At 42.4% G+C, this 16,601-nt stretch overlaps 1 protein-coding gene across 5 annotated transcripts in view; it reads left to right on the top strand.

Annotated features, from left to right (window-relative positions):
* Nucleotides 1-16,262, top strand: part of TCP11 (t-complex 11) — a 29,311-nt gene extending 13,049 nt beyond the window's left edge. For 2 of the 5 annotated variants that reach the window (XM_060164153.1, XM_060164152.1), the window contains exons 4-9: nucleotides 12,526-12,746; nucleotides 13,482-13,618; nucleotides 13,880-14,097; nucleotides 14,189-14,370; nucleotides 15,121-15,287; nucleotides 16,030-16,262. In XM_060164153.1, coding sequence (XP_060020136.1) covers nucleotides 12,526-12,746; nucleotides 13,482-13,618; nucleotides 13,880-14,097; nucleotides 14,189-14,370; nucleotides 15,121-15,287; nucleotides 16,030-16,262 — 1,158 coding nt within the window. Of the gene's footprint in view, nucleotides 1-12,525; nucleotides 12,747-13,481; nucleotides 13,619-13,879; nucleotides 14,098-14,188; nucleotides 14,371-15,120; nucleotides 15,288-16,010 lie in introns of those variants that run through there. The other 3 variants (XM_060164154.1, XM_060164150.1, XM_060164151.1) reach the window with 3 other exon arrangements.
* The last annotated feature ends 339 nt before the right edge of the window (nucleotides 16,263-16,601 follow it).

The raw sequence follows: 16,601 nt of genomic DNA, 5'->3' as shown, positions 1-16,601 counted from the left end.
ATTGGAGTATAAATGCTTTACAAGGTTGTGTTAGTTTCTGCTGTATAACAAAGTGAATCAGCTATATGTATACATATATCCCCATACCCCCTTCCTCTTGAGGCTCCCTCCCACTCTCCCTATCCCATCCCTCTAGGTTGTCACAGAGCATCAAGTTGATCTCCTTGTGCTATGCAGTAGCTTCCCACTAGCCATCCATTTTACATTTGGTAGTATATATATGTCAGTGCTACTGTCTCACTTAATCCCAGCTTCCCCTTCCCCCCCATGCCCTCAAATCCATTCTCTACGTCTGTGTCTTTATTCCTGCCCCGCCACTAGGTTCATCAGTGCTGCTTTTTTTAAAATTCCATATGTATGTGTTAGCATACGGTATTTGTTTTTCTCTTTCTGACTTATTTCACTCTGTATGACAGATTCTAGGTCCATCCAGCTCACTACAAATAACTCAGTTTCGTTCCTTTTTATGGTTGAGTAATATTCCATTGTATATATATACCACATCTTCTTTATCCGTTCATCTGTTGATGGACATTTAGGTTGTTTCGATGTCCTGGCTATTGTAAATAGAGCTGCAGTGTACATTGTGGTGCATATATCTTTTTGAATTATGGTTTTCTCAGTGTATATGCGCAGTAGTGGGATTGCTGGGTCATATGGTAGCTCTATTTTTAGTTTTACAAGGAACCTCCATACTGTTCTCCGTAGTGGCTGTATCAATTTACATTCCCACCAACAGTGCAGGAGGGTTCCCTTTTCTCCACACCCTCTGCAGCATTTATTGTTTCTAGATTTTTTTTTGATCCACTTTCCTTTTATTTATTTTTTGAATTTTATTTTATTTATTTTTTATACAGTAGGTTCTTATTAGTTATCCATTTTATACATATTAGTGTATATATGTCAATCCCAATCGCCCAATTCATCATACCACCACCGCTCCCCACCGCTTTCCCCCCTTGGTGTCCATACGTTTGTTCTCTATATCTGTGTCTCTATTTCTGCCCTGCAAACCGGTTCATCTGTACCATTTTTCCAGTTTCCACATATATGCGTTAATATACGATATTTGTTTTTCTCTTTCTGACTTACTTCACTCTGTATGACAGTCTCTAGATCCATCCACGTCTCTACAAATGACCCAATTTCTTCCTTTTTATGGCTGAGTAATATTCCATTATATATATGTTCCACATCTTCTTTTTTTTTATATAAATTTATTTATTTATTTACTTATTTTTGCCTGCATTGGGTCTTCGTTGCTGCATGCAGGTTTTCTCTAGTTGTGGCAAGCGGGGGCCACTCCTTGCTGCAGTGCGCAGGCCTCTCACTGTGGTGGCCTCTCTTGTTGCGGAGCATGGGCTCTAGGTGCGCGGGCTTCAGCAGTTGTGGCTCACGGGCTCCAGAGTGCAGGATCAATAGTTGTGGCACACGGGCTTAGCTGCTCCACGGCATGTGGGATCTTCCCAGAGCAGGGCTCAAACCCATGTCCCCTGCATTGGCAGGCGGATTCTTAATCACTCTTAGGGCTAAACTCTAAAGCTATTTGACTTAAAGCTGGAAGCTGGTCCATCAAAGGATGTTAGAAGTACAAAACACAGGTCCTCTCTACACAGCTTCGGATTCAGCAATTAGCTTGAAAAGACTGATGGTCTTGGAGGGTCTCCTGGGGAGGTGGGGTTGGCTGTGGCTCATGCTGGGGCCATAAAAGCTGGTGGCAGATATACTGGGGATTATTCATCTGCCACCACATCTTCTTTATCCATTCATCTGTCAGTGGGCATTTAGGTTGCTTCCATGACCTGGCTATTGTAAATAGTGCTGCAATGAACATTGGGGTGCATGTGTCTTTTTGAATTATGGTTTTCTCAGGGGTCATATGGTAGTTCTATTATAGTTTTTCAAGGAACCTCCATACTGTTCTCTACAGTGGCTCTATGAATTTACATTCCCACCAACAGGGTAGGAGGGTTCCCTTTTCTCCACACTCTCTCCAGCATTTATTGTTTGTAGATATTTTGATGATGGCCATTCTGACTGGTGTGAGGTGATACCTCATTGTGGTTTTGATTTGCATTTCTCTAATGATTAATGATGTTGAGCATTTTTTCATGCATTTGTTGGCCATCTGTATGTCTTCTTTGGAGAAATGTCTATTTAGGTCTTCTGCCCATTTTTGAATTGGGTTGTTTGTTTTTGTGGTATTGAGCTACATGGGCTGCTTGTATATTTTGGAGATTAATCCTTATCAGTTGCTTCGTTTGCAAATATTTTCTCCCATTCTGAGGGCTGTCCTCTTGTCTTGTTTATGGTTTCCTTTGCTGTGCAAAAGCTTTTAAGTTTCATTAGGTCCCATTTGTTTATTTTTGTTTTCATTTCCCTTTCTCTGGGAGGTGGGTCAAAAAGGATCTTGCTGTGATTTATGTCATAGAGGGTTCTGCCTATATTTTCCTCTAAGAGTTTTATAGTGTCCGGCCTTACATTTAGGTCTTTAATCCATTTTGAGTTTATTTTTGTGTTTGGTGTTAGGGTGTGTTCTAATTTCATTCTTTTACATGTATCTATCAATTTTTCCCAGCACCACTTACTGAAGATTGGCTGTTTTTCCTCCATTGTATATTCTTGCCTCCTTTGTCAAAGATGAGGTGATCATATGTGCATGGGTTTATCTCTGGGCTTTCTATTCTCCTCGGGATCTTTTTTTAGTTGTGACATGTGGACTCTTAGTTGCAGCATGTGGGATCTAGTTTCCTGACCAGGGATTGAACCCAGGCCCCCTGCATTGGGAGCACGGAGTCTTAGCCACTGGACCACCAGGGAAGTCCCCATTCATCTGTTGATGGACATTTGTGTTTTCACATTTTTGCTATTGGGAGTAGTGCTGCTATGAACATTTGTGTACAAGTCTTTGTTTGAACATCTCTTTTCCAGTCTTTGGAATATATACCCTGGAGTGGAATTGCTGAGTCATGTGATAATTCTATATTTAATTTATTGAGAAATCACTAAACTGTTTTCCACAGTGACTTACCATTTTACATTCCCACCAGAAATGTATGAGTATTCCAATTTCTCCACATTTTCACTTATTTTTCAACATTTATTTTCCTTTTTTTAAAAAAATATAGATCTTCCCATGGCACAGCCTGCATGAAGTGGAATCTTAATGTGGTTTTGATTTGCATTTCCCTAGTGGCTAATGGTGTTGAGCATCTTCATGTGCTTGATGCCCTCTTCTGCGTCATCTTTGGAGAAATATTTACTCAAGTCCTTTGCCCATTTTAAAATTGAGCTGTCTTTTTGTTGTTGAGTTGTAAGAGTTCCTTAAACATTCTGGATAGTTGACCCTTGTCTGATAAATGATTTGCAGATGTTGTCTTCCATTCTGTGGGTAGTTTTTTCACTTTCTTGATAATGTACCTTGATGCACAGAAGTTTTAATTTTAATGAAGCGCCATTTATCCAGTCTATGGTTGCTTCTGCTTTTGGTGTCATATCTTATGAAATCCAAGATTATGAAGATTTACTCCTATTTTCTTCTGAGAATTTCAGAATTTTAGCTCTTATGTTTAGGTCTTCCACCCATTTTGAGTTAATTTTTTATCTGGTGTAGGTAAGGTTCAACTTCATCCTTCTTCTTCTTTTTTTTTTTTTTTTGTGGTACGCAGGCCTCTCACTGTTGTGGCCTCTCCTGTTGCAGAGCACAGGCTCCGGATGCGCAGGCTCAGCAGCCATGGCTCACGGGCCCAGCCGCTCCGCGGCATGTGGGATCCTCCTGGACCAGGGCATGAACCCGTGTCCCCTGCATCGGCAGGTGGACTCTCAACCACTGCGCCACCAGGGAAGCCCCAACTTCATTCTTTTGCATGTGGATATCCAGTTTCCCCAGTACCATTTGTTGAAAAGACTGTCCTTTCCCCATTGAATGGTCTTGGCGTTGTTCTCAAAAATCATTTGACCATATGTCCAGGTTTTATTTCTGGGCCGTCTATTCTAATCTGGTCTGTATGTCTGTCCTTGTACCTGGATATGCTTGGTCTCTTATGGGTCATTTTCATCTGATGATAGATTGCTGTGGTGCATGTCCAGTCTTGTGGCTAGGTAGGTCAGACAACACCGAGTTCCTGGTGGGAATCTCAGGCCACATGGTCACCCAGTGTCCTGTGGTGTGGTGTTTACTTTCTGCCAAGGGTCAGGCACAAGCCAGAAACTGTTTCTCAAAAGGCAAATAGTTATCTGCAGAAGAGGGCATAGATTTGCTCCCAAATCCTAGAAGTCTGTGCTGTGATGTTCCTGTTGGTGTTTGCCAGGGCTCTGGACAGCATCCTTACTTGCCATGGGCACTTCAAGTATCATTGAGTCTGCTGGATCAGGCCTAAATGGTAGAGTCACTTGTATAGCAGCCTGAACTTGCTGCAGAGCCTAGTCTTACTTGGTTCCACTTGAAATTGGCAACCTCGTGAGTGACTCTAAATGAGTGTCACAGTAGCAATCTCAGATGTGGTGTATGTTGCCTACCACATCCACAAAGTCCTACAAGTGTTGTGCCTTTTTTCATGATGGGTGGTTTGAGGTACAGCAACTTACTTTTCATCTTGGAGTGGAAAGCTTGACAAGCTCAGACCACTGAAACTCTAGCAACTGCACTGAGGTCACCAGCTGCCCAATTCTTGTAGGGATTATCTGCCATCCTCTAGTTTGCATGTTTTTCTAAGGCATCTAAGGTACTTCCTACTTTCTGCTCATCAAATCCAATGGACATGTGGCCATTTGAGTTCAAACCTCACTCATGGTACAGATTTTGTATCAGTCAGGGTCCAATCAGGCAAAAGAAACCACATAGTAATTCGAACAAAGAGAAGCCGCTGTGCTGCAGGAGCTTGCTGGCAGGAGCACACCAGAGCCAGGAAGGAAGAGGCTTCCTCTTGCATTGTCTCTTTAGCGCCCTCTACTGGCAGAACTTAACATTGTGCCAGCCAGCAAAGGAAAAATATTTAAAGGGCCCAGCACCATTTTCTCAGAGTAGGCACTGATGGGCAGATTTGGAACTGAGAGGCTCCAAGTGGATAACTGGCATAGTTTGTCATTTAAATGGATAGTATGGAGCAACTTTTATTTGTTTAAGATGAAGCTAAACAGTTGGGATCTTGCTGTGACAACAGTGTTTCATTAAGTTAAACAACCCTATCCCTCACCACCACCAATGTCTAGATGTTACAGAGCCACAGAGATGAATAAGAGAGTCTCTGTCCACAGGGGACTTATGTTTTTGGGTTAATAGTCTATTTCAAGGGACTTTTTTTTAAAATTTTATACTCCAAGGTTTTTTTTAATTTATTTTTTATACAGCACGTTCTTATTAGTCATCCATTTTACACACGTCAGTGTACACATGTCAATCCCAATCTCCCAATTCATCACACCACCACCACCACCACCCGCCACTTTAGCCCTTAGTGTCCATACGTTTGTTCTCTACATCTGTGTCTCAATGTCTGCCCTGCAAACTGTTTCATCTGTACCATTTTTCTAGGTTCCACATATATGAGCTAACACATGATATTTGTTTTTCTCCTTCTGACTTCACTCTGTATGACATTCTATAGGTTCATCACGTCTCTGCATATGACCCAATTCCCTTCCTTTTTATGGCTGAGTACTATTCCATTGTATATATCTACCACATCTTCTTTATCTATTTGTCTGTCGATGGGCATTTAGGTTGCTTCCATGACCTGGCTATTGTAAATAGAGCTGCAGTGAATATTGGGGTGCATGTATCTCTTTGAATTATAGTTTTCTCAGGGTATATGCGCAGTAGTGGGATTGCTGGGTCATATGGTAGCTCTATTTTTAGTTTTTTAAGGAACCTCCATACTGTTCTCCATCATGGCTGTATCAATTTACATTCCCACCAACAGTGCAAGAGGGTTCCCTTCTCTCCACACCCTCTCCAGCATTTGTTGTTTGTAGATTTTCTGATGATGCCCATTCTAACTGGTGTGAGGTAATACCTCATTGTAGTTTTGATTTGCATTTCGCTAATAATTAGTGATGTTGAGTGGCTTTTCATGTGCTTCTTGGCCATCATCTGTATGTCTTCTTTGGAAGAATGTCTATTTAGGTCTTCTGCCCATTTTTGGATTGGGTTGTTTGTTTTTATAATATTGAGCTGCATGAGCTGTTTATATATTTCAGAGATTAATCTTTTGTTGATTCATTTGCAAATATTTTCTTCCATTCTGAGGGGTGTCTTTTCGTCTTGTTTGTAGTTTCCTTTGCTTTGCAAAAGCTTTTAAGTTTCATTAGGTCCCATTTGTTTATTTTGGTTTTATTTCCATTACTCTAGAAGGTGGATCAAAAAAGATCTTTCTGTGATTTATGTCAAAGAGTGTCCTTCCTATGTTTTCCTCTAAGAGCTTTATAGTGTCCAGTCTTACATTTAGGTCTCTAATCCATTTTGAGTCTATTTTTGTGTATGGTGTTAGGGAGTGTTCTAATTTCATTCTTTTACATGTAGCTGTCCAGTTTTCCCAGCACCACTTATTGAAGAGACTGTCTTTTCTCCATTGTATATCCTTGCCTCCTTTGTCATAGATTAGTTGACCATAGGTGTGTGGGTTTATCTCTGGGCTTTCTATCCTGTTCCATTGATCTATATTTCTGTTTTTGTGCCAGTACCATATTGTCTTGATTACTGTAGCTTTGTAGTATAGTCTGAAGTCAGGGAATCTGATTCCTCCAGCTCCGTTTTTTTCCCTCAAGAATGCTTTGGCTATTCGGGGTCCTTTGTGTCTACATACAAATTTTAAGATTTTTTGTTCTAGTTCCGTAAAAAATGCCATTGGTAATTTGATAGGGATTGCATTGAATCTGTAGATTGCTTTGTGTAATATAGTCATTTTCACGATATTGATTCTTCCAATCCAAGAACATGGTATATCTCTCCATCTGTTTGTATCATCTTTAATTTCTTTCATCAGTGTCTTATAGTTTTCTGCATACAGGTCTTTTGTCTCCCTAGGTAGGTTTATTCCTAGGTGTTTTATTCTTTTTGTTGCAATGGTAAATGGGAGTGTTTCCTTAATTTCTTTTTCAGATTTTTCATCATTAGTGTATAGGAATGCAGGATACTTCTGTGCATTGATTTTGTATCCTGCTACTTTACCAAATTCATTGATTAGCTCTAGTAGTTTTCTGGTGGCATCTTTAGGATTCTCTATATATAGTATCATGTCATCTGCAAACAGTGACAGTTTTACTTCTTCTCTTCCAATTTGTATTCCTTTTATTTCTTTTTCTTCTCTGATTGCTGTGGTTAGGACTTCCAAAACTATGTTGAATAATAGTGGTGAGAGTGGATATCCTTTTCTTGTTCCTGATCTTGGAGGAAGTGCTTTCAGTTTTTCACCATTGAGAATGATGTTTACTGTGGGTTTGTCATATATGGCCTTTATTATGTTGAGGTAGGTTCCCTCTGTGCCCACTTTCTGGAGAGTTTTTATCATAAATGGGTGTTGAATTTTCTCAGAAGCTTTTTCTGCATCTATTCAGATGATCATATGTTTTTTCTTCTTCAATTTGTTATTATGGTGTATCACATTGATTGATTTGCATATATTGAAGAATCCTTGCATCCCTGGGATAAATCCCACTTGATCATGGTGTATGATCCTTTTAATGGGTTCTTGGATTCTGTTTGCTAGTATTTTGTTGAGGATTTTTGCATCTATATTCATCAGTGATATTGATCTGTAATTTTCTTTTTTTGTAGTATATTTGTCTGGTTTTGGTATCTGGGTGATGGTGGCCTCATAGAATGAGTTTGGGAGTGTTCCTTCCTCTGCAATTTTTTGGAAGAGTTTGAGAAGGATAGGTGTTAGCTCTTCTCTAAATGTTTGATAGAATTCACCTGTGAAGCCATCTGGTCCTGGACTTTTGTTTGTTGGAAGATTTTTAATCAGTGTTTCAATTTCAGTGCTTGTGATTGGTCTGTTCGTATTTTCTATTTCTTCCTGGTTCAGTCTTGGAAGGTTATATCTTTCTAAGAATTTGTCCATTTCTTCCAGGTTGTCCATTTTATGGCCATAGAGTTGCTTGTAGTAGTCTCTTAGGATGCTTTGTATTTCTGCAGTGTCTGTTGTAACTTCTCCCTTTTCATTTCTAATTTTATTTGAGTCCTCTCCCTCTTTTTCTGGCTAATGGTTTATCAATTTTGTTTATCTTCTCAAAGAACCAGCTTTTAGTTTTATTGATCTTTGCTATTGTTTTCTTTGTTTCTATTTCATTTATTTCTGCTCTGATCTTTATGATTTCTTTCCTTCTGCTAACTTTGGGTTTTGTTTGTTCTTCTTTCTCTAGTTCCTTTAGGTGTAAAGTTAGATTGTTTGAGATTTTTCTTGTTTCTTGAGGTAGGCTTATATTGCTATAAACTTCCCTCTTAGAACTGCTTTTGCTGCATCCCATAGGTTTTGGATCATTGTGTTTTCATTGTAATTTGTCTCTAGGTATTTTTTGATTTCTTCAGTGATCTCATGGTTATTTAGTAACGTACTGTTTGTGTTTTTTACGTTTTTTTCTCTGTAATTGGTTTCTAATCTCATAGTGTTGTGGTCAGAAAAGATGCTTGATATGATTTCAATTTTCTTAAATTTACTGAGGCTTGATGTGACCCAAGATGTGATCTATCCTAGTGAATGTTCTGTACGCACTTGAGAAGAAAGTGTAATGTGCTGTTTTTGGATGGAATGTCCTATAAATATCAATTAAATCAATCTGGTCTATTGTGTCATTTAAAGCTGTGTTTCCTTATTAATTGTCTGTTTGGATGATCTGTCCATTGGTATAAGTGAGGTGTTAGAAGTCCCCCACTATTACTGTGTTACTGTCGATTTCCTCTTTTATAGCTGTTAGCAGTTGCCTTATGTATTGAGGTGCTCCTATGTTGGGTGCATATATATTTATATATCCTCTTGGATTGATGCCTTGATCATTATGTAGTGTCCTTCCTTGTTCTTGTAACATTCTTTATTTTAAAGTCTATTTTATCTGCTATGAGTATTGCTACTCCAGCTTTCTTTTGATTTCCATTTGCATGGAATATCTTTTTCCATCCCCTCACTTTCAGTCTGTATGTGTCCCTAGGTCTGAAGTGGGTCTCTTGTAGATGGCATATATATGGGTCTTGTTTTTGTATCCATTCAGCCAGCCTGTGTCTTTTGGTTGGAGCATTTAATCCATTCATGTTTAAGGTAATTATCGATATGTATGTTCCTATTACCATTTCCTTAATTGTTTTGGGTTTGTTTTTGTAGGTCCTTTTCTTCTCTTGTGTTTCCCACTTAGAGAAGTTCCTTTAGCATTTGTTGTAGAGCTGCTTTGGTGGTGCTGAATTCTCTGAGCTTTTGCTTGTCTGTAAAGCTTTTGATTTCTCTGTCAAATCTGAGTGAGATCCTTGCTGGGAAGGGTAATCTTGGTTATAGGTTCTTCCCTTTCATCACTTTAAATATGTCATGCCACTCCCTTCTGGCTTGTAGAGTTTCTGCTGAGAAATCAGCTGTTAACCTTATGGGAGTTCCCTTATATGTTATTTGCTGTTTTTCCCTTGCTGCTTTCAATAATTTTTCTTTGTCTTTAATTTTTGCCAATTTGATTACTATGTGTCTCGGCGTGTTTCTCCTTGGATTTATCCTGAATGGGACTCTCTGTGCTTCCTGGACTTGGGTGGCTATTTCCTTTCCCATGTTAGGGAAGGTTTTGACTATAATCTCTTCAAATATTTTCTCGGGTCCTTTCTCTCTCTCTCTTCTCCTTCTGGGACCCCTATAATGTGAATGTTGTTGCATTTAATGTTGTCCCAGGGGTTTCTTAGGCTGTCTTCATTTCTTTTCATTCTTTTTTCTTTGTTCTGTTCTGCAGCAGTGAATTCCACCGTTCTGTCTTCCAGGTCACTTATCCATTCTTCTGCCTCAGTTATTCTGCTATCGATTCCTTCAGGTGTATTTTTCATTTCAGTTGTTGTATTTTTCATCTCAGTTTGTTTGTTCTTTAATTATTCTAGGTCTTTGCTAAACATTTCTTGCATCTTCTCGATCTTTGTCTCCATTCTTTTTCGGAGGTCCTAGATCATCTTCACTATCATTATTCTGAATTCTTTTTCTGGAAGGTTGCCTATCTCCACTTCATTTAGTTGTTTTCCTGGGGTTTTATCTTGTCCCTTCATCCGGTACATAGCCCTCTGCCTTTTCATCTTGTCTATCTTTCTGTGAATGTGGTTTTTGTTCCACGGGCTGCAGGATTGTAGTTCTTCTTGCTTCTGCTGTCTGCCCTCTGGTGGATGAGGCTATCTAAGAGGCTTGTGCAAGTTTCCCGATGGGAGGGACTGATGTTGGGTAGAGCTGGATATTGCTCTGGTGGTCAGACCTCAGTAAACTTTAATCTGCTTGCCTGCTGATGGGTGGGGCTGGGTTCCCTCCCTGTTGGTTGTTTGGCCTGAGGCGACCCAACACAGTAGCCTACCCGGGCTCTTTGGTGGGGCTAATGGCAGACTCTGGGAGGATTCATGCCAAGGAGTACTTCCCAGAGCTTCTGCTGCCAGTGTACTTGTCCTCACGGTGAGACACAGCCACCCCCCGCCTCTGCAGGAGAACCTCCAACACTAGCAGGTAGGTCTGGTTCAGTCTCCTATGGGGTCACTGCTCCTTCCCCTGGGTCCCGATGCACACACTACTTGGTGTGTGCCCTCCAAGAGTGGAGTCTCTGTTTCCCCCAGTCCTGTCGAAGTCCTGCAATCAAATCCCGCTAGCCTTCAAAGTCTGATTCTCTAGGAATTCCTCCTCCTGTTGCCGGACCCCCAGGTTGGGAAGCCTCACGTGGGGCTCAGAACTTTCACTCCAGTGGGTGGGCTTTTGTGGTATAAGTGTTCTCCAGTTTGTGAATCACCCACCCAGCAGTTATGGGATTTGATTTTATTGTGATTGCGCCCCTCCTACCATCTCACTGTGGCTTCTCCTTTGTCTTTGGATGTGGGGTATCTTTTTTGGTGAGTTCCAGTGTCTTCTTGTCAATAATAGTTCAGCAGTTAGTTGTGATTCCAGTGCTTTCGCAAGAGGGAGTCAGAGCACGTCCTTCTACTCCGCCATCTTGAACCAGTCTCTCAAGGGACTTTTAACAGTTCCTTTGCCTATTTCATTCTTGCCCTTTGAAGTAAAATAATCTAAAAAATGCTTCCTTTGGTAAATTAAGAGTGCCTCACCACTGTGTGATGGTGTGTATTTTATATTTGTTGTACCTTGCATTTCTTTTTACCATACCCCTTGACTCTATTCATCTCTTTATCTCAATCTGCATAGAAAATGATATACTGTTGCTATCAGTGATCCCCTAAACCCTCGAACTGTCATTGGCCCCTAAACAAAGATAAATAATATCCTCTAGGAAATTTAGGGACCTAACTTTTTTTTTGTTTAATTTTTATTGGAGTATAGTTGATTTACAATATTGTGTTAGTTTCCGCTGTACAGCAAAGTGAATCAGTTATACATATACATATATCCACTCTTTTTTAGATTATTTTCCCATATAGGTCATTACAGAGTATTGAGAAGAGTTCCCTGTGCTATACAGTGGGTCCTTGTTAGCTATCTATTTTATATATACTATTGTGTATATGTCAATCCCCATCTCCCAATTTATCACCCTGCACCACCGCTGCTTTCCTCCTGGTAACCATAAGTTTGTTTTCTACAGCTGTGACTCTATTTCTGTTTTGTAAATAGGTTCATTTGTACCATTTTTTTAGATTCCACATATAAGCGGTATCATATGATGTTTGTTTTTCTCTGTCTGACTTCACTCAGTATGACACTCTCTAGGTCCATCAGTGCAAATGATATTATTTCGTTCTTTTTTTTTTTTTTTTGCGGTACGCGGGCCTCTCACTGCTGTGGCCTCTTCCGCTGCAGAGCAACAGGCTCCAGACGCGCAGGCTCAGCGGCCATGGCTCATGGGCCCAGCCTCTCCACGGCATGTGGGATCTTCCCAGACTGGGGCACGAACCCATGTCCCCTGCATTGGCAGGCAGACTCCCAACCACTGCGCCACCAGGGAAGCCCCTATTTCATTCTTTTTTTATGGCTGAGTAAAATATTCTGCTGTATATATATATATATATATATATATATATATATATATATATGACATCTTCTTTATCCATTCCTCTGTCAATAGACATTTAGGTTTATTCCATGTCCTGGCTAGTGTAAATAGTGCTGCAGTTGAACATTGGGGTGCATATATCATTTTGAATTATGGTTTTCTCTGGATATACGTCCAGGAGTGGGATTGCTGGATCATATGGTAGCTCTATTTTTAGTTTTTAAAGGAACCTCCATACTATTTTCCATAACTCCTTGATCCTTAAAAGACATAGGCTGGGGTGTCTTTGGCTAAAGGGATTGTCCATTAGAGAAAGTTTGGGGCTCTGAACAGAAAGCAACTTCTCCTTTGACTTTCTTTCCTGGGCAGATCTTGCTGTCACTGCTATTACCACGCCAGAACCGCCTAAGAAGTGAGATTGAAGAAGGCCTGGACATGAACCTCCTTAAGCAGGAAGCAGAACACGGAGCCTTGAATGTCCCTCGTCTCTCTAAGTACATTCTCAACATGATGACTCTGCTGTGTGCACCAATTCGAGATGAAGCAGTGCAGAAACTAGAGAACATCACAGACCCTGTTCGGTTACTGAGGTGTGAAACTTGACCAGTTTCTTGAAACCTGCCTCAGCCCCTGGGCCGGGCACAGCTGGGCCGGACACTGGGTCACAGCCTCTGTCTTGGCTGGCTCTTCCCTACTGAAGACCTGACTAACTCCTCTTTTCTCTGGTCTATTAGCTTTTCTTTTCCAAAGATGGCCTTAGATTGATTGGCCCCCTATACACCATCCTACCATAAATCATTGGAGTATGTAATCCTTCCTTCTAAGGAATTCAAACATCCCTATCCCAGGTTTTCTTATTGCATTTCACACAATATGAGGGATAGGGATGGGAGGTTACCCCTTTTTCAGAGCTATAGAAACCATGACCCAGAAAGTTAAAAAAAAAGTGAATTGTCCAAAAATAGCATCAGAAATAGCATCAGCTAAAATCCCACTTCCCAGAGAGGTTCGTTGGCACGGTGGTGTGTGTCCTTCCACGGACTACTCTTTTTTTAGGAGACATAGAATGACTGTTATGGAAAGGTCTGAAGGCTTTAGCATCCAGAGACTTATCTGTTCCTAGCTCTGCCACTCACTCACTTACTCACTCTGGGCCTTGGGTCCTAGGCCTCAGTGCCATCTTTTGTAAATTTAGGAGGCAGGACTAAGTTAGTTTTAAAGCCCCTCCTACCTCTAGAATATGGTGATTTAATGATATCTTGTGTAGGTTCCCCCTCACTGGATTTCCTTTCATAGTATAAATATTCTATTTCCTCCTGTGTCAGAGGAATCTTCCAGGTTCTGGGCCTGATGAAAATGGACATGGTGAACTACACTATCCAGAGCCTTCAGCCCCAATTGCAGGAACATTCCATCCAGTGTGAACGAGCTACATTTCAGGAACTCCTCAACAAGCAGCCTAGTATGTATATAACTTGAGGGCAGGAGCAGGGAATATGACTTTGGGTCTGACTTTAATGATGTGAGAGAGTACTCTGCCTCTTTTTAGGAGCAGAAAGTTTCTTCCTCAGATGGGGGTGGCAGAAGGAATAGTTAATCCAAGCCAGAAAGACTTCCCCCCACCAAAGCATTTACTTATTGAGGAGGAGGAGATCTTGAATCTTCGTCCCAAGGCCTCCGGGATGTAGGAGCTGAAGATAATTACGCACTCTTCCTGTCACAGGCCTCCTCGATCACACTACCAAGTGGCTGACCCGAGCGGCGGCAGACCTCTCCACGCCGCCGCCTAGCTGCCCTGACTCTCCCGACTCCTCCAGTGTGGTCTGCCCCTCTCCAAGTGAGGCAGCCAACAGCCTGGAGCCCCTCAACCCCAAAATAGTGCTGTCCCAGGGCTTCCTGAACCTCCTCCTCTGGGACCCCAAAGATGAAGAGTTCCCTGAGGTAGGACTGTGGGGGGCCTTGCCTTGTTGTCTGGGACTGAGGACTTGCATGGGGACCCTCCTCTCCTGACCCACTCTGCCTGCTTCCCCAGACCCTGCTGATGGACAGAGCCCAGCTGCAGGAGCTGGAGGCCCAGCTGCGCCAGTTAACCATCCTGGCCTCGGTCTTGCTAGTGGCCAGCAGCTTCTCTGGCAGTGTTCTGTTTGGCTCGCCTCAGTTTGTGGATAAGCTGAAACGCATAACCAAAGCCCTGATGGAGGAGTTGAAGTCCAGGTGAGTTGCATAGGTCTTTTTTAGAGTAACGACAGGTGATATGAAGGCACAGGCAGGTAATGAAGGATGCCTTACGTTCCACAACAAACCACAGAAAGGCCCTTTGGAATCATTCACAAAGATTGTTGGTATCTTTCCATAAGTGGCCTTGGGGCTTGTAACAAAGAAAAATAAAACTTCCTTCCAGAAGTGTAGCGTGGAGGATAGTTTCCTATAAAATGATTCACTAGCTTGCTCGCTACAGAAGAGTCTTTATCTAGTTGAGTGGGCTGGTCGTACGTATCTCCAGGAGTCGACCAGTCAGCAATGTTGATTGAATATCACTGAGTGCAGGGTGTCACACCAAAGGAAAAAGCGGAATCGGAAGGCCAGGTTTGTCATTGTAATTGGTGAGAGTATGACAGATGACCATGGAAAATGTCCAAGAAAGTGTTAAAAGTGTGCATACATGAATAAATCCCATGGGGCTGAAGAATGCTGAGTGGATACGAAATCCTTGTCCAGAGTTGATTTTATAGTTTATCTTGTTTTCTAAGAAGAAGAACATGGTATCATACAGAGAAAGAAGTCAGTATCTGGAGGGTAACAGTGAAGACACTGACCCTGCCCACTGGGCTCTGTGCTTCCAGGGCCTGGGGTGAGGGCAGAAGGGTGGCTGGGCATCTCCCTCACATGGGCCCAACTTCTGGTGTGGAGCTTCGGGGCTCAGGGCCACCCCTGGGTACCAGCTTACTCTCCTTCACGGTCTAGGCCTGAGGAGGAGGCTATGCTGACTGTGAGTGAACAGGTGTCTCGGGAAATCCATCAGAGCCTCCAGAACATGGGCCTTGCTGCTCTGAGCAGCGACAACACAGCATCGCTGATAGGAGAGCTCCAGAACATCACCAAGAAGGAGAACTGTGTCCACAGTGTCATTGGTGAGCGTGCCTGTGGGGTGGTGGGAATGCTGAGGCGAGAGCCAGTCCCCACCCTGGAAGGTGCTTACTGAACCATTTAACCATAAAGGGCATGATGATTGGGCAAGTCACTGTGTAGGCTTTAGTTGTTGTATAATGCTGGGTTGAAAATATATCCCTTTTAGTTTAAAGACTGACTCTATGGTTGAAGGAAGATTTGTACCGGGAATTCATGGCTTCTAGGTGTGGCATACTGTTCAGCCAATGTGGTTAAGTCATCCCTGGCCTTCTGGGTCATTTTTGGCTGCAGTCTAAGACATGTGACACCCACTCCCTGCCAACAAGAAGTTGATGCTGAATTAGGCTGGAGGACATGTTCCCAAAGCAGGGGTTTCCCCTGTCCCATGTTGGAATGGTGGCCATGAACTTGACCTTGCTCTTAACCTCAGCCATCTGAAGGGTCAGTCAAAGATCCTCCTGTTATGTCAAATACCAGGATTTAACTGATGAATACTTAAGGAATCTTTTGAATAGAAATGTGCTAGCCCACTAGTTTTGGATCTTTGCTTTGTCCTTGGGAATTAGGTAGCAGCCCCCTTCCCAAACAAAACATCCCCAAAAAATTTCCTTATGTCTAGGTGCGTGGGTAGGTCAGTGACTATCTCAGTTAACTTTGAACTTGGGTGAGTAGAGTGCAGGGGGCAGTGTTTCTCCCTGAAAGTTGTTTGCTCTTTCCCTTCTCACTGTCTATTCCTGCTCACAGGTCAGCGGATCCACTTGTTCCTCAAATGCTGTTTGGTTCTTGGTGTGCAGCGGTCTCTGCTAGACCTCCCTGGAGGCCTTACCCTCATTGAGGCAGAGCTGGCAGAACTGGGCCAAAAGTTCGTCACCTTAACGCACCACAATCAGCAGGTGTTTGGCCCCTTCTACATGGAGATCTTAAAAACCCTCATCCCCCCAGCCCAGGCACTGGAGACAGAAGTGGGGTCTCTCTGATGACACTGGCTCCAAGCCCTGGTACCTTGGACCCAGGAGAGAAGCCCATCATTCTCTTGGGGTGACATCACCAGTGACCAGCAGAGCAGCAAGCCCTCTCCCCGTCTGCAGCCAGTACACTACGCTGCAGTGACCAAGCATGTAAACACTGGCTGGCCCAAACTCATTCACTAATAAACTTCTGAACTGCAAGCAAACGCCATGCTTCCTGTGTGGCAGCTGTGGCCAGGCCCTGTGTCCTCTGCCCCCCACTAGTGAGCAGCCGGCAGGCCCTGGTTTTTCCTCCAGGTGCTGCCTTCAGCACGCAAAGCTGAGAAGCCAAGACACGCAGGTGCTATA

The sequence above is a fragment of the Lagenorhynchus albirostris genome, chromosome 10 (assembly GCF_949774975.1).
Source record: "Lagenorhynchus albirostris chromosome 10, mLagAlb1.1, whole genome shotgun sequence".
NCBI classification, from domain to species: Eukaryota; Metazoa; Chordata; class Mammalia; order Artiodactyla; family Delphinidae; genus Lagenorhynchus; species Lagenorhynchus albirostris.
Note: the sequence above shows the minus strand (reverse complement) of the source record. Positions and strands in the feature narration are given on the sequence as shown.